Source organism: Panthera pardus, unplaced genomic scaffold (assembly GCF_024362965.1).
Source record: "Panthera pardus isolate Hobbes unplaced genomic scaffold, ASM2436296v1 HiC_scaffold_4, whole genome shotgun sequence".
Lineage (NCBI taxonomy): Eukaryota > Metazoa > Chordata > Mammalia > Carnivora > Felidae > Panthera > Panthera pardus.
The window spans coordinates 11,023,368-11,040,941 of record NW_026526969.1 but is presented as its reverse complement, the minus strand read 5'-3'; the positions used below and the strand labels follow the sequence as shown (position 1 = coordinate 11,040,941).

The window sequence follows — 17,574 nt, the reverse complement described above, 5'->3', positions numbered from 1 at the left end:
CAAACTGCCTGACTTAATTCTGGATTATTCTATCACCTGCATGATGGGGAGTCCAAACTAAGTTCAGTTACAGAAATAGAAGATTACATCTTTTGGGGGCACCTGGGTGGCTCAGTCAGTTAAGCATCCGACTTCGGTTCAGGTCATGATCTCACAGTTCGTGAGTTCAAGCCCCACATCGGGCTCTGTGCTGACAGCTTCGAGCCTGGAGCCTGCTTCGGATTCTGTGTCTCCCTCTCTCTGCCCCTCCCCTGCTCATTCATTCTCTCTCTCTCTCTCTCTCTCTCTCTCTCTCTCAAATAAACATTAAAAAGATTAGACCTTTTGCACAAATAATTGGGGAACTCACAGAGAGGAACCCACACAGAGGCCCCTGAACGTCTCCCCTCCCACAACACTGAATATACAGCTACACAGAGCAATTCCTTCTGAGAGAAGAAACCCAGTAACCAGCTGAGTGACTCCCACACACCAGTCGAAAGAGGAAATATCCAAGTCAAATGGGTAGGAAAGGCTGAGACACACTCTCACCAGCTACAACCCCCACCCCGGCACAGTTAGGACGGAACCCTCAACTCCTAGCCTCTAACTGGGTTTGGACTACACATTTAGTACCCCAACTTTTAAGACTCCCATCTGCAGCCCTACCCCCAAAACATCTAACTTTGAAAGCCCATGCTGTTACTAGATCCACAGGACTATAAGAAACAAAGAAGCAGATCTTAATGAGCCCCGGAGCACTCACCAAGGCTATCCCCCCAAAGCTCAGTGCAGGGGGAGCAGGCAAAATGCCTATCAGTCTTTCCCTGGAAGGGATTTGACTGTTACTTTGCAAGCTGCTGCCTGAGGGTCTGGCTTCTAATTTAGCACACATTTAGGGGCTGGCTGCAATCCTTCCTGGAGCTCAAAATAGCTGGTTGGTAACACACCGGATTTCTCCCTCTGGTTCACTTCAAGAATAAAACCACGTCTCCCGGTATCTCTCTGGAAGGAGCTTATCCACACATATGGTGCCCCAACATTTACAGGCACTCCCCAAGAGATAGGCCCCCAAATTACCTGGTTCTGATAGCCAACAGACACACATGAGCCCCACAGCACCATAGCAAACATAGGCCAAGGGCGCCCTCCAGTGGCTATACTCTTGGGCTCGGCTCAGAGAGAGAGCTGGTTCCTCTGGATGAATTCCACTGCCCATCTTTGAGTTCACTCATCCCCCCTCCAGAGGATCAAGAAGGAAACATCGGACATAAAGCACAAGTTAAAGCAAATGTCTCCAACAAACATTTATAGAACATGCCATCCAAGAGCAGAATTCTCATTCTTCGCAAGCCCACACATTTTCTAACATGATAGATCACGTTAGAGCACAAAACAAGTTTTCTTTTTAATGTTTATTTTGAGAGAGAGAGAGAGACAGAGAGGCACACACAGAGGAGAGACAAAGAGAGAGGGAGACACAGAATCCGAAGCAGGCCACATGCTGTCAGCACAGAGCCCAAGTTGGGGCTCAACCTCACAAACCTCGGGATCATGATCTGACCCAAAATCAAGACTCGGATGCTTAACCAATTGAGCCACCCAGGTGCCCCAGAGCACAAAACAAATCTTAACAAAATTAAAAAGGTTAAAATCCTATCAAGCATCTTCTCTGACCACAAAGGACATTGAAACGAGAAATCAGCTACAAGAAGACTGGAAAATTCCCAAATAGGTGATTAAACAACATGGTCCTGAGGAACCACTGGGTCAAAGGAGAAATAAAAATGGAAATAAAGGGACGCCTGGGTGGCTCAGTCAGTTAAGCATCCAACTTCGGCTCAGGTCATGATCTCACAGTTCATGGGTTTGAGCCCCATGTCGGGCTCTGTGCTGACAGCTCAGAGCCTGGAGCCTGCTTTGGATTCTGTTTCCTTCTCTCTCTGCCCCTCCCCACTCATGCTCTGTCTCTCAAAAATAAATAGATGAAAAAAAAAAAAGAAATGGAAAAGTTGCTAGAAACGTTATAACCTAAGACTAAATGATGAAGAAATAGCAAATCTGAACAGACCAATTAGAGAATTTAAACTGTATTCCAAAGTTTGTTTCAAATGATTTTAAAAAGCTGTAGTAATCAAAACAGTCTAGTATTGGCATAAAACAGACACATGGATCAAATGGAACAGAACTGAGAGCCCAGACATAAACCCATATATGGTCAATTAATTTGCAGCAAAGGAGCCAGGAATATACGATGGGGATAGTACAGTCTCTCCAGTAAACAGTGATGGGGAAGCAGGATAGCCCCACACAAAAGAATTAAACTAGATCTATTTTATATCAGACACAAAAATCAACTCAAAATGGATTAAAACTTGAATGCAAAATTAAAGACTTAACTTGGATGTAAAGACCGAAACAGTAAAACTCCTAGAAGAAAAACAGGTTAAGCGCCTTGACATTGGTCTCAGCAATGATTTTTTAGATCTGACACCGAAAGCAAAAGCAACCAGAGCAAAAACAAACAAGTGGAGAAAATACCTGCAAACCACATATCTGATAAGGGTGAATACGAAAAATATCAAGGAACTCATGCAACTCAATACAAAAAGACTCAAACAACCCAACTGAAAAATGGGCCAAGACATGTGTCCAAATAGACATTTGTCCAAATAGACATTTGTCCAAAGAAAAAGGTCAAAGGTACGTGAAAACATGCACGACATCAGTAATCAATCATCAGGCAAATGCAAATCCAAACCGCAAAGAGATGTCACCTCACACCTGTTAGGTCAGTTTTTCTTTTCTTTTTTTTTTAAAATTTTTTTAATGTTTATTTATTTTTGACAGAGAGAGAGAGAGAGAGAGAGAGAGAGAGAGAGACAGACCATGAGCAGGGGAGGGGCAGAGAGAGAGGGAGACACAGAATCTGAAACAGGCTCCAGGCTCTGAGCTGTCAGCACAGAGCCCCACACGGGGCTCAGACTCACGGACAGTGAGATCATGACCTGAGCTGAAGTCAGACGCTCAACCGACTGAGCCACCCAGGCACCCCAAGGTCGGTTTTTCTAAAGGACAAAAAATTTAAAAAAAGCTGTCCAGAACACGGAGAAAAGGGAACCCTTGTACACTGATGATGGGAATGTAAATTGGTGCAGCCACTATGGAAAACAGTTTGGAGGGTACTGGGAAAAATTAAAAATAGAACTACCATATGAACCAGCGATCCCACTTCTGGGAACATATCCAGGGGAAATGAAATCCTTATCTAGAGATCTCTACACTCCGTCTTCATTGTGACATTATTCTCAATAGCCAAGGTAGAGAAACAACCCAACGGAAGAATGAATAGACAAAATGTGGCACAGGTGTATACGATAGAACATTATTCCACCGTGAGATAGAAAGGAAATCCTGTGGTTTAGGACATGGATGAACCAGAAGGGTATGATGCTAAGTGAAATAAACCAAATACTGCATGCCATCGTTTACATATGGAATCTTAGAAAACAAACAAAACCTCATAGAAAGGGAGTAGAACGGTGGTAGCCAGGGATTAGGGAGCGAGGGATACGGGGAGAGGCTGCTAAAGGGTCCAGACTTTGAGCTGAAGTATACAGAAGATCCGTCCTGCCTCTGTTAATAGCTCTCTCGGCAAAAGCAACGCAGAACGCTCTTTTTGGGTTTCCCCTTTCTTTGTCAAAGCGAAAGCGACTTTGGCTTTCTTTCACTTAGTGAAACCACGTACTAATGCAGGTCTTATTGTAAAAGTGAGGCGGCGTAACTTGAACTTTTGAGGGGCAGGAACTACCTGTATAGGCCTGTCTCTTCTACAGGTGCTAGCGAGAGCCGGTTAAACAGTCTGTAAGGCGACTGCCTCCGTGGATGCTGAAGTTTGGAGTCTGCAGCCAGGAAGCTGGGTAGGGAGAATGGGGGAGAGCGAGGACAAGCTGGCCCCCGAGAGAACAGACTGGAACTTGCATCAGTCTCTCCCTGCCTCCGGCTCGGATGCCCGGCGGGTGGGGGGGGGGGGGCTCCCCCAGGAACAGCTGGTAAAGTTTGTCACAGCAGGAAAGACACCCCCGGAGCTGGGAGCTAAAGGAAGACCCCACACCACGGAGAGGAGCCAGCGGATAAATGACCACCCGTGCTGACTTCTGGAGCCTAAATACTATGGCTGCCTCTTCGCTTGAAAAAGCGAGGGAGGGGGGAGGCGCACAGGTGGGTCATGTTGTCGCGTATTCCCATCTTCGTGTTTGAAATATTTCACAACTTAAAAATAATTTAAGGATGTGAATGCATGTATTTACCTTCATTGTAGCACTCCTAGGGATTCAGAATCTACTCCTTACCGGGAAAAGCGGACTCTTTTTGAAGCCGGTTTAAACCTCATGTAAGAAGAGTAATCCTCCCAGTGACTAAGTTAACAGGCCAGGTGGAAACGAGCCTGGCGCTTCCAATTTCATCTGTTGTCTTCAGTGTTTGCAAAGTAATCCTATGCCTTCACATTAGCGGGAGAGAGATAAGATAGGTTTTTGCTTGAAAATGGATTCCCGAGTACTCATTACACAAAAGCAAACGGCATCATCACACAGAATGAACTCTGTGCTTTGCAAACCTGAACAAACAGACGATGCCTTCACATCCTGGCTGTTTTCCTAGGCTTTGTTTCTGAGCTGGGGATAACTTTGGTGAAAACCTGTATACTCAAAAATTAATATATTTTGTAATGTCCAGATGCTGCAGCAAAACACCCAATAATGTTTGAAGTGTTTTGGCAATTCTTTATTGTTAGCCTCAACAGTTAAGCACATTCAGGGGACTGGCTTTCAGATCATGTTCCATTAAATGATAAACTACGCCACCAAACTGTAAGTCAAAATTACAGTTAAAAGTAATCCAAATTAGGGGCACCTGGGCGGCTCAGTCAGTTGGGTGACGGACTCTGGCCATCTGGAGGTTCGTGAGTTCAAGCCCCGCATCAGGCTCTGTGCTGACAGCTTGGAGCCTGGAGCCTGGAGCCTGCTTCGAATTCTGTCTCCCTCTCTCTCTGCCCCTCCCCCACTCGTGCTCTGTCTCTGTCTCTCAAAAATGAGTAAACATTAAAAAAAAAAAGTCCAAATTAAAACCACTTCCGCAGCCCTATTTTAGAAGCAATTAGGAAAACAGTCTTCTGTAACCTATCATGCACTCATTTCAAAGTTGAAATACATCATCCTACTACTCTCTTGAGGTAGGTTGGTGGTCATCTGCAAATTAGTTAAAAATCAAGAAAGCAAGCACAAAAATAAAGTTTTTTACGTACTTGTCAATTTCTTTTCTGGATTGTTACAATTTTAGGATTTTTTTTTTCCATTTTTGATTCGACTCCGGGTATGTTATATTTAAAATCTTTCCTCAGTATGTAAAAATACAAATGAGTCCAAAGGAATGAGTAGAAATTTCAGGAACAGAATAGTATGCAGGGCTTTCATTCATTCGCGTGTGGGGTACATCTTTGGCGTGAAAGTTTTTTAAAATCAAAATTTGTTACTTTGGCTCAGTGACAAAAATTGGGTGAATTCTACATCTGTTTTTCATTTCTCTAGTTACTATGCTCCGTTTCTTAAAAGGCTTCAGTCTTATCGCATTGTTGCATAATCCTTCCAGCTGGAGATAACCAGTGTGAACATTTTGCTATGTACCGTTTCTCTCTTCTTTGGTGAGGTGCATATTAAATATGACTCATTTTAAAATGAATTGCTTTGGGGGTGCCTGGTGGCTCAGTCAGTTGGGCATCTGACTTCGGCTCGGGTCATGATCTCACAGTTTGTGGGTTCGAGCCCCACATCAGGCTCCGTGCTGACAGCTCAGAGCCTGGAGCCTGCTTCTGATTCTGTGTCTCTCTGTTTCTCTCTCTCTCTGCCCCTCCCCCGCTCACGCTCTGTCTCTCTCTCTGTCTCTCTCTCTCTCTCTCTCTCTCTCTCTCAAAAATAAATAAAAATTAAAAAAAAAATTTTAACTCAGAAAATAAAAATCACTAATTAACAAATACATTCAAATGCCCAGAGTTGTTACCTGAATTCAGAGATGGAGTTCCTCCTCCCAACAATGTAATTAATCAAAATCCAAACAACATAATTAAAAATTGATATGAGTAAAGACAAGATTGTTTTATTTAAGCATACCACCCAACACTTTTTGGTTGTTAAATACAGGGAGATGGCTCCTTATGATTGCTACTTATTATCTATTTGATGGAGACTCTGAAATTAAGCTCCTAAAACTGAGTTGGAACAAGGGAAGAGCAATGTATCTGCATTGGGCAAGCATAATTGGACTTGTCACTTTGAAACAGTTGAATGAATAAAATTCATGAATAACCAACCATAATTCTATCCGCGGAAAATGTGTGGCAATTTTCCTTCCGTAGACATCCGTCTTCTGAGTATCTTCCCCAAGGCAGGATATCATCATGACCCAGTGCACAGTGGCCCCTGGGTGCTCCATATAACCCCTCCAGTCATTATCCCTAGACAGACGCCCTCCTGAGGGAGAGAAAAGAAATAAACCCACGATCTTCACCTAGATTAGGGTGATGTTGCCTTCGCAGCTCCAGCGGGTGATGGATTGCTTAGTCAACTAATAGCTCATAACCTTTATTTTAAAGCATCATCATGTACCTGGCTTCTCGGAGGCGTATGGTGGCCAGAGCCTCCTGGAAGAGTGTCGCAGGCTCACTCTGAGGTATTTAGAGTTGTAGCTGGGATAGAGAACCATTAGCTGGGAAAGGCTAATGGAGCCAAGTGAAATAAAAGAAGGCGCCTCATGGAGACGAAGGCACCATGTGGATCGTTTGAAGAATCAAAGCTTCGAGGTTTATCAGTATTGGTCGAAAAGGCCCTCTTGATGTCTCTCTTTTGAGCGATTCCCCGATGCACCTGGGAGACATTTGCACACACGGAGGGGAAGCTGAGGTGGGGAGAGCCTCACCCGCCAGATTCCTGCCAGGAAGACCGGGGCGTGAAGAGGGAACAGGAGTGCCATTTAAGGGCTTTGTCCCGCAAGATACCACCTCTAATATTCCTTGATTGTTCTTCCAATTGATGCACTTTGAAATCTCTGATGTTCCCTTTAGCCTCAGTCTAACGCAGCGCTATAGAAATCACGTGCTTGTGCTGGTTGAATTTTTTTCCGAATCCATATAAAAATAAATACGTAGTTATGAAAATACAAATGTTGATCCCTGGCCTCCTCAAGTCACCTAGAGGCCCCCTCGTATACACCTCACGCTTTGAAAAGCTGCCCTAACGCGGCCCTTGAAAAAACGGATTCAAAACTCGCTAAGCTACATGGTGTGATGGAAGCAATCCAGGAGAGCCCAGGGCCTCATGAGCTTGGGGGGTGCAGTGAAAAGTGGGAGCCTTTCAGCAGGCTCCCAGGAAAATGCCTCAGCTCCCCTGTCTTGAAGTCCTCAGCTCCAGGGTCAGCCAGGAAAGTAGTGACTGCGAAAGACAAGGAGCAGGTGGCAGGGGGCTGGGTCAGAGCGGGCGGGTCTCAGATACCTTGCTTTTCTAAGAACAAACAAACAGACAAAGGCAGGCTTGAAAACGGGTCTGCTTGTGCCCACCGGCTCAGCAAGTCTCCTTGGCTTTGGGGCCACTGCAGTCGCACACTGGTTTTCTGTCCTGTCCTGTTTGCTTTTAAGGCTGTCTTATGGTGATCTAACACCCAGCAGCAGAAAACACATAAGAGTGATTTTACGCTCTTTATAAATCTCTTCATATTAATTTCAGACTCTGATAACTCCCTGACCCAAATCCTGCCCTGACAGTGCCATTTGTGACTCCCCCCCCCCACCCCGCCCCGCCACCCAACCTGTTTTCTCTGATGGCTGGTACACTCCATTGTGACTTGCTGAGAGCTTGATGGGACCAGAAATCTTTCTAAAAGCCTCGGTCCCCAGATTGTTTTCATCCCCCTACCTTGCTGAGAAAAAACAAAAAAAATAAAACAAAACAAAAAAAACACAAAAAAACAAAAAAAACCCACCACCACACACACACACACACACCCACACATCAGCAGATGATGAGAAACGTATCTTTATTGGGTGAATTTTAAAGGCATCGTCTGCCAAGGGCCTTACAGGAGTCATCAGGGCGTACTGACCACCGAAAATTCACGAGTGACTGCCTTGTTACCTCGCTAAAACAGGGGGCAAATTGGAGAAGCACATCTGGGGGAATGAATACATAAATTAGGGGCAGGTAGTGGGTTTCCCATTTCTAGGGGCTTTGGAGGCCTTCTGGCTGATTGTCTCTATCTCCACAGCCTGCGGCTTTTAAGAATGCACCATTTCCTGGAATTCTAGAACAGAAGAGGGTGAGAAAACGTCAGTGGAGATGGCTTGGTATTTTACAGACAGGCCATGTGGCCAGCTCAGAAGACGAGGTTGTCAGATGGTGGGCTTGGCACCCCTCTCAAGGGCACAAAAGGAGGGGGAAAAACATGTCACTGACTGCAGGTGCAGGAGGTCTAGAGCGTCCCATCTTCCTGCATAATCTAACAAACATCTTTAGCTCTGCAGCAGAGCCCCTCGTATGAGAACTTGTCAGCCCAGGGGCACCTGGATGGCTCAGCCGATTAAACATCCGACTCTTGATTTTGGCTCAGGTCATGATCTCACGGTTTCACGGGTTCGAGTCCCACATCCTGCTCTGAGCTGACAGCGTGGAGCCTGCTTGAGATTCTCCCTCTCTCTCTGCCCCTCCCCTGCTTGTGCTGGCTTTGTCTCTCTCAAAATAAATAAGTGAACTTGAAAAAAAAAAAGAAAAGAATTTGTCAGCCCAGCCATTTCTCTCTGACGATGCATGGATTTGGTATAATGGCCTGTCGCAATCCGGGGCCGCTCAACTTTCTGTCTGGCTACTTTAAGATAGAGAAGGAGAGTTTTCTTCGTTTTCTTCCTCCTTTCTGCAGACGTAGGAAGCAATTCACAGAGTGGGCCTTTGAACTCCCTTTTGTCCCTTTTCTCTGTTGAACCCTAACCTTACCCTCAAGAGCTTAGGTTACTAAAAGAAAGACGACAATGATGATGGTAACAATAATGATGAGTCGTTGCTACTGATTGGAGTCGAAAACTGGAGATTTGCTTTACAGTTCTTGGTATGCTTCGCCTATTTGGAATTTTTCCGTGGTTAGATTTAAATAAATCCATCTTCTTTTACCTAAACTCTTGTTCTGAACTATCTATAGAAGCTACATTAACTCCTGCATAGTAAGTTACAGTGGTATCATTTGGACAGGATTTTAAAATGAGAATTTTTAATTTCCAATTAGTACCGCCATAAAGACCAGGCATAAATTCTCCCGAGTTGGCATGCACAGTGTAGCTAAGAAGCATGTAAGCAACATGACTGAATCGGATTAAAATAATCCTCCAGCCATGTAGTTATACTAAACTCTGAATATAGAGCTCTGCACACAGAAGACCCCGTACATGACGTTTGATCTATTCTCTACTATTGTCCACTTGGGCTACTGTCCAAGAAAATGTGTTTGTTTAACCCCTTGAAAGCTAAGAGGCTTTCCTATGCAAGTCAATAGACATTTTAGGGGCGCCTGAGTGGCTCAGTCGGTTCAGCGTCCGACGTCAGCTCAGGTCATGATCTCGCGGTTTGTGAGTCCGAGCCCCGCGTCAGGCTCTGTGCTGACGTCTCAGAGCCTGGAGCCTGTTTCGGATTCTGTGTCTCCCCCTCTGCCCCTCCCATGCTCATGCTCTTTCTCTGTCTCTTAATAATAACTAAACATTAAAACTAACTAAATAAACATTAAAAAAAATAGACATTTTGACATGAGACACACTTGAGAATGTCAATCCTTCCCTTATTCAGAGGGGCTCAAATGCCAGCAGTGGCAATTCCTTATATTATTTCCAATTTGCATTGGGCATCTTGCAAATCATTAGCCAGGCAATAGCTAGTCCCCTGGTCAAGTGAAGGCTATTTTTTGGGTCATAGATAGTGAGTGACTCACAGGACCAGCTTCTACGATACATCCCCAGGCATCATGCTAGTCTCTGCATATATCATTTATATCCTCGCATTAGGCCCATTTTACAGATGACAAGACTGAAGCGCAGCAAGGTTAAGAAAGAGAGATTTTAACTAACCACATCTGCCCGATCTCATGGCCCAATCCCCCGGGTTGCTTCAGGAGCTAATTCTTTTGTGCCGTGTACAGGTGTGAACATACCGTCAGCCCCGATTTTCCCGTCACCGTCATTATCTGCAGCCGCCATCAAGGACTTGGTTTCTGACTCTGTCAGCTCTCTAGCGCTGCTCTCAAACTTCTGGAGGAAAAACCTGCAGGGCAATAAAGATTATGGAACTTTTCTGAAAGACCACACACGTCTGTGCTAACCCTCTCTTTTCCTCTTGAAGCAAATCATCCGTTCCCAGCAACTGTGATATTCAAAGGTCTTTGCAAGCCAAACTCGCCTTCCTTGTAGAAACTAACAGTGGGCATTTTGTTTTTAAAAGTTTTTCTTTCTTCTTCTTCTTCTTTCCAGGGGTGCCTGGGGGGCTCAGTCGGTTAAGCATCTGACTCTTGATTTCGGCTCAGGTCACAGTCTCATGGGTTCATGAGTTCGAGCCCCTCGTTGGGTTGTGTGTTGACAGTATGGAGCTCGCTTGGGGTTCTCTCTCCCTCCCTCTTTCTCTGCCCCTCCCCTGCGCGCGCGTGCACACACACACACACACACACCACTCTCTCTCTCTCTTTAGGGTAAAACTTACTTAAGCTCTTCTTCATCCAGATACCCACTCTGGTCATTGTCTATGAACCGAAAAACATCCTTCACCTGACTGGCCGACATCTTGGAGAGGCCCGATGTCTGGAAGAATTTTTGGGGTTCAAAAGTATCTGGGTCTGAAGAACAGAGAGAGGGTTATTCTCAGGCTCACCGGATCACCTTCCGTATTGGGGCCAAGGTGCTGAAAACATAGGTCATCAAAAACCCTCCTCGGGCCATCATTGAGCTACAAGGACGCTCTGCTCTCAACTTTTACCAAAAGACAAAGCCTATGTTAACTGACTAGAATTTAAATAAAGACTTGGAACAAACAAACAAATAGATAAAAAAACAAAGACAAAGAGGGGGCTATGACTGGTGCAAGATTTCGAGGCAGCCAAGACTGGGCAGCTTGGTGATGGCATCTCCTGTGTCCCTCCCCACCTTACCTGTCCACTTGCTTTTACCCATCTCTTGTCCCTCTCCTCTGGGCCGCCCCCCCTCCCTTTCTACAGGCTGTGTGGCCAAGAGGCACTGGTCTAACTGGTGGGGCGAAACGCAGTCACTGGGTTCCATCAGGCATCCACAGGCTTCTTCCTTTTTTTTTTTTTTTTTCACTTTTAGTACATTCCTTTGGCCTTACGGAAATGTAACCATATGCTCAGCTCTCGTATCTCTATAATTTTAGTTCTTTGGTTGAGGACCGTTTTATTCTCTGATCCCACGAATTTTCAAATGTTCACATTTTTAATTTCCGTGGCTTTGCTGGAGGCGTGACTACGTGGGAAATACGCACCCCTGCCTCACTCTCCTTTTACCTTGGCACTCCTGCAGGGCTGCGGCAATGTCGTCAGCACTAAGGACGTCTGTGATGCTCATTTTCCACCTGTTCACACAGAACACATGAGATGTGGTAAATGGCAAGCGGGAACACGCACGTCCAGGAGCACGACCCCTTCCCAGGCCCCTGAAACTGTCTTTGTGGGGAAGGTTTAAAATGTGATAAGCGTGCCGTTGTATTAAGTGATGGGACAGAACACCCACATAAAAACCATAAGCGGGAAGGATCCCAGCCCCCTTTGTCTCCTGAACGTTCTTCAAAGACAAAATTTAAAAAAAATACAACTTAAAGAATGACTTGATCCCGTTTTCTTGCAAAAACTGTATTTGCACAATCAACCATTCATGTAGCCGTCTACAAAACGTTCAGAAGTAAATCACGTTACAAAGGCAGTGGCAGTTTGCTAGACCAGCCTGCAAATACAGTGCTACCAATTCCTCTCACAGCTTGGCCTCCTTGGAGACCTTTGGTGGAAAAGATGCTATCTATCCCGAAGGATGCGAATCAGAGTCACGAAATAGCCAACTTCCAGAGGTCAAAATCCTTCCAGGAGTCAAGCCCACGGGGAAAGAGACATCTGAGCACAGCCTGCACCAGCCTAATAGGAACGCATTAGGAAAGAAAAGTCTGGGGTCTCGAAGGTCCACCAGCTACTTACCGTTTTAGACTTTCCCCCAAGAAGAATCAGGGAAAAGAGTCGAAGGAGCAAAAAACAGATGTGCTTTTGCTGCCTTACTGACCTATCTTATATAGGATTGAAAAAGTGATAGTAAGAACCTCTTAGATTTCCTTTTCAAGGATCAAGTAGACGTAGCTCAAATGTCTTGCCTTACTAATTAAACCTCTTTTTTTTTTCTATTTATATCACAAGGGAATGTGGGTGGGAACAGCCAATATTGAAGAACAAACCTCAACAAACATTAACTAGGGTTTCAGTTCTGCAAACGAACCCCACTGGCGGTGTGGAGAAGACGCCAGAAGCCTGGCAAAGAGGACAGAGTGGCTGAAACGAGGTGAACGCAAACGGAGGCGCTCTGTAAACTAGAAAGGGCTCCCCAGGTGACAGTGGCTGCCGTTTGAGGCAGGTCTGCTCTTAACCTCTGAGGCTGTGGACGTGCGAGGCTGACTTCGGTCCAGGATTGACCCAAAGTCAGGGTCAGATGGACACAGTAGACTCGTCCATCACAGCAAATGGCACTGGATGGACGACTTTCCAAAAAAGTCTTGACTCTGACATTTCCCAGCTCTCTCCTACATTGCACACACTAAAAAGGAAAAATGGAGGAAAGCACCCAACCATTCCCAAACCCCAGATCTAAAATTGCAGGAAAAACGGGGCATTTGAGACCTCCCTCAAGGTTTTTTTGCCTTTTTTTTTTTTAATGTTTATTTTATTTTTGAGAGAGAGGGACAGAGCATGAGCAGGGGAGGGGCAGAGAGAGAGGGAGACACAGAATCTGAAGCAGGCTCCAGGCTCTGAGCTGTCAGCACAGAGCCTGATGTGGGGCTCGAACTCACGAACCATGAGATTGTGGCCTGAGCCAAAGTCGGACACTCAACTGACTGAGCCACCCAGGCGCCCCTATTTTTTTTGTTTGTTTGTTTGTTTTTTTGTTTTTAGCTTTTAGCAAATATTTGTTGAATCCCTATGTAGCCAGCACTGTGTTAGACTCTTTTCTTTAATCGTGGTAAAAAATACGTAATATAATATTTGCCCTTTGAGCTGTTTTTAAGGATACCTACGGTAGAGTAGGTCATGGTTGTACAAGAGATCTCTAGAACTTTTTCCTCCTGTAAAACTGACCTCTGTGCCCAATGAACAAAAAGCCCCCCTTCCCCGTCCCAACACCCTGGCAACCACCATTCTCCTTCCTGTCTCTGGGAGTTAGACTACTTTAGACACCTCTTGTAAGTGGGATCTTGCCTCATTTGTCTTTTTGTGAGTGGCTTATTTCCTTAGCATAATATCCTCAAGTTTCATCCATGGGTTCATCCCTGTAGTGACATATGCCAGGATTTCCTTATGTTTGAAGGCTGAATTCAAATGTAAAAAAAAAATTTTTTTAACATTTATTCATTTTGGAGAACAGAGAGAGACAGAGTGCGAGCGGGGGAGGGGCAGAGAGAGAGGGAGACACAGAATCCGAAGCAGGCTCCAGGCTCCGAGCTGTCAGAACAGAGCCCGAGGTGGGGCTCGAACCCACAAACCGTGAGATCATGACCTGAGCCGAAGTTGGGCACTCAACCGACTGAACCACCCAGGCGCCCCTGAATTCAAATTTTTTTTTAAGTAAAAATTTTTATTTTAGAGTACATGAGTTGGGGAGAGGGGGAAAGGAAGAGAGAGAATCTCAAGCAGACTCCACGCTCAGCCAGGAGCCTGACGTGGGGCTTGATCCCATGGGCCTGGGATCATGACTTGAGCTGAAATCAAGAGTCAAGATGCTCAACTGACTGAGCCACCCAGGCACCCCTGAATTCATTTTTTTCTAAAGTCAAAAACCAATCCCATGTTGCAATCAGAAATAGTCAGTGACTTCGAAGAAGACAATTCAGGATCGTTAGACTCTTCCCTGGGAAATACCGTCAGGATAGTCACCTTTAGTTTGTCCACAAATATACCCCCCTACGTACTCCCAGCATTGCTGGTGTCGTCAATGAGAACTTTCTCTCAGGAACACCCACAGCATTTCTTAAATTACCAAACATCAAGTCGGCACTATTTCTGTCTTGCCCACATGATATGCCCCAATGCCTGGTACAGTCCCTGACCTAGTTAGGTGCTCAGTAATTATTTGATGAATGGATAAATGAAATCGGCAAAAAAGAGCTTGAAAACAGGATTACCAGCCAGCATCAACTTGCCCAGCCCTAAGAAAGCAGTTTCTGAAAATCAGTCCCAAGAATGTAGGTTGCTGACATTAAGTTGCCATAGAAACTCGCTGAGTCGTTTCTTTCCGTGGAAGGGCTTACAATTGTCCATAGAGATAAAAAAAACAGTTTTAAAAATCTTCCCATTTAAATGCAAATAGCATATAGGTTAAACCAAGACACTTTAGATTTTCATGCTACTTTTCTGATAGGGAGTAAAGATAAGAAAGACCCAGTAAACATATCCTCTGAATCAACGAGGCAGCCATGATTATATGTGAATTCCAGTGTGTGCAATCTGGGGGTCAAAACGTTGGTTCATGCAAAAGAACAAATATTGTATGGCTCCCTTTTTATGAAGTCCCTCGAGTCATTAAATACACAGGGACAGAAAGAATGGTGGGTACCAGAGAGTGAGGGAGAGTGAGGGGAGAGGGGGTAGATGTTTAATGGGGGCAGAGTTTTGGGGCACCTGGGTGGCTCAGTTGGTTCAGTGTCTGACTCTTGGTTTTAGCTCAGGTCATGATCATGCAGTTCGTCAGGTTGAAGGTCTGTGTTTGCTCAACTCTGTATCCCCAGTGTGGATGCAAGTGAAGACCAACAAATGAGAACAGGCAAAGGCTATTAATCCAGAGCCTCCCCGAGCAAGGGAGTGAGCCCTTGAATTCGGCAGAGACTCAAAGGCAGGCAGAGGAGCGGGAAAGCTTTATAGCGGAAAAAAGAGGGGGTTCACATATGTCCTGAGAGGAGGCTGTTGGCCTGGGAAAGCTGACCATCCTATGTGACGGTGTGAGGGGACATACTTGGCTTCCTCTGGTCGGTCCTAAGTTGGAAGCAAAAATTAAAACGAAGGAAGCTGGGGGCGCCCGGGTAGCTCAGTCGGTTAAGTGTCTGACTCTTGGTTTCAGCCCAGGTCACAATCCCATGGTTCATGAGTTGGTTCATGAGTTCAAGCCCTGTGTTGGGCTCTGCACTGACAGTGTGGAGCCTGCTTTGGAGTCTGGCTCCCTGTCTCTCTCTGCCTCTCCCCCCCTCAAAATAAATTTTAAAAAAATAAATAAAAATAATACAACCTACTCTATAGGATTAATGACAGGGAATACAGGTGAAGCACTTGACATTGGGCCAGGCACAGAGTTAGCCAACAATAAATGGTGGCCATTGTTGCTGTTATTTGCTTTACAGCCTTTTCAAAACAAAGATATTCTGGGTAAAGCTCATCTAAGGTGCCAGAAGGGACAGTAGTTACCCTTGAGGGGAGGGCAGGGAATGGGGGTGAGGAGGTTCTGCTGTGTTGATATTGTTTTATTTATTTATTGTTAAGTTTATTGATTTGATTTATTTTGAGAGAGAGAGAGTGGGGGGGAGGGCAGAGAGAGAGAGAGAAAGAGAGAGAGAGAATCCCAAGCAGGCTCTACACTGCCAGTGCAGAGCCCAATGCAGGGACCGAACTCATGAACCATGAGATCACGACCTGAGCCAAAGTCCGATGCTTATCCGACTGAGCCACCCAGGTGCCCTGGTGCTGGTTACATTTTTATGAAAATTTAGTATTTTCTGTGTGAGTGTTTTACTTCCACAGAAAGTTGACTTAAAACAATTTTTTTAATGTTTATTTTATATTTTTTGAGAGAGAGAGACAGAGAGACAGAGTGAGGAAGGGAGGGGCAGAGAGAGAGAGGGAGGCACAGATCTGAAGCAGGTTCCAGGCTCTGAGCTGTCAGCACAGACTCCGACGTGGGGCTCAAACTCATGAACCATGAGATCATGACTTGAGCCAAAGTTGGATGCTTAATTGATTGAGTCACCAGGCGCCCCAAAAGTTGACTTTTAATAAATGGTTGAACATGGAAGAGTGGAGGGTCCTGCTCTGTGACCTTGGCCCTTAAGTGTGGCAGGTGAAGGCTGTGGGACCAGGCATTGGCCAGCTGTGACCTCTCTCTGTCCTTTGGGCTGATTGATCACAGGGGTTTAGGGACATCAGTGAGTGAGGCCCAGACACTCAGCTGTGGTGCCTCCTGTGTCCATAGCAGGGCTGAGAAAGAGAAGCTTAACAGGAACCATTAGGTGACTGTGCCCTGTGACTGAGGGAAATGACCTCACAACTCAGAAAGAGAAGCCATTCTGGCCCTAAGGGGATCAGACTCTGCCACCCCAAAATATGCCGCTTGAACTATTTTGAGCCGAAGGCAGTTGAGGAACAATGAACACAAGAGGAGGTCTCTGATCTCTGCTTATCTGTCTAAAAGTAGGGCATAAATTTCCTGAGAGGAAAGTTCCTTCCCTGTACCAGGAACAGAGAGCAACCCATCTCTGGGGATGGAGAGTTGATGCCGGGAGAGGTCTGCATAAACAGACCTTTCTAAAATACCCCTTCTCTTCCATTAGTCCCCCATGTATTTCCTAGTCACTTCCCCATGGTTTATCACTCCCAGGAGCCCGAATCCCCTTTCCTTGGTTTAGCCACTTCTCCAAAATTTATCGCTCTAAAATATATAAGCTCCTAGGTCTAGTTGTTCTTTCGAGTTTTGCTTCTTTGCTGCGAACTCCATGTAAGTAAAATCATATTGTGCCTTTTTTTCCCTGTTAATCTGTCTTTCATTGGTTTAATTAGCATGTCCCAGTACCAGAACCTAAGAGATTAGAGGGAAAGTTTCTTCCTCCCCTACAGCCCCATCACAGAGAGGCCTCCCTGTCTGCCCATCAGTCTCATCACCTTGTGTTTTTTCTCCAGAGCACTTACCATGATCTGGTTTCTTTTGCTTGCTCAGTGTCCATCTCCTCCCCCAAAACAGAAGCTCCTGGAAGGTAAGGACTGGGTGTGTCCTGTTTACCCTCAATCCCCAGGGCTTGTCATTGACTAGCATCAAAGACTCCAGCAGTGGAGACTAGAGGGCCTGGGTTCCCCTGAGGGACAATGACAGTCATAAGGTGGACCTGGTGGGAGTCTCAAGTCTTACTTAAATAATGGCCAGTATGGTTAAAACCATCCATCATGCTTTGTTGTTCCCCACCTATTCCAAAAGAGTCTCAAATGTCCTACAAGACTGCAGCAAATTATTTGGAAACACGAAGAGCTGAGATTCTTAAATGTCAGGGATGAAAAAGC

The 17,574-nt window shown here is 45.4% G+C and overlaps 1 protein-coding gene across 1 annotated transcript; it reads right to left on the bottom strand.

Moving 5' to 3' along the window:
- Positions 1-8,047: 8,047 nt before the first annotated feature.
- Positions 8,048-11,634, bottom strand: OCM2 (oncomodulin 2). Its single transcript, XM_019422368.2, has 4 exons — positions 11,572-11,634; positions 10,758-10,890; positions 10,216-10,325; positions 8,048-8,328 (listed from the first exon to the last, which is right to left on the bottom strand). Exons 1-4 carry the CDS (start codon positions 11,630-11,632, stop codon positions 8,303-8,305), a joined length of 330 nt encoding a protein of 109 aa, XP_019277913.1. The 5' UTR covers positions 11,633-11,634; the 3' UTR covers positions 8,048-8,302.
- Positions 11,635-17,574: the final 5,940 nt, after the last annotated feature.

Bases quoted from the DNA above. Each gene is read 5' to 3' on its own strand.
- OCM2 (XM_019422368.2), bottom strand. From the start codon at position 11,632: ATGAGCATCACAGACGTCCTTAGTGCTGACGACATTGCCGCAGCCCTG. The intron at 10,891-11,571 runs GTAAAAGGAGAG...TCTGTTCTTCAG, and splicing joins AGCCCTGCAGGAGTGCCAAG to ACCCAGATACTTTTGAACCC. The intron at 10,326-10,757 runs GTAAGTTTTACC...ATTGCCCTGCAG, and splicing joins CTGGATGAAGAAGAGCTTAA to GTTTTTCCTCCAGAAGTTTG.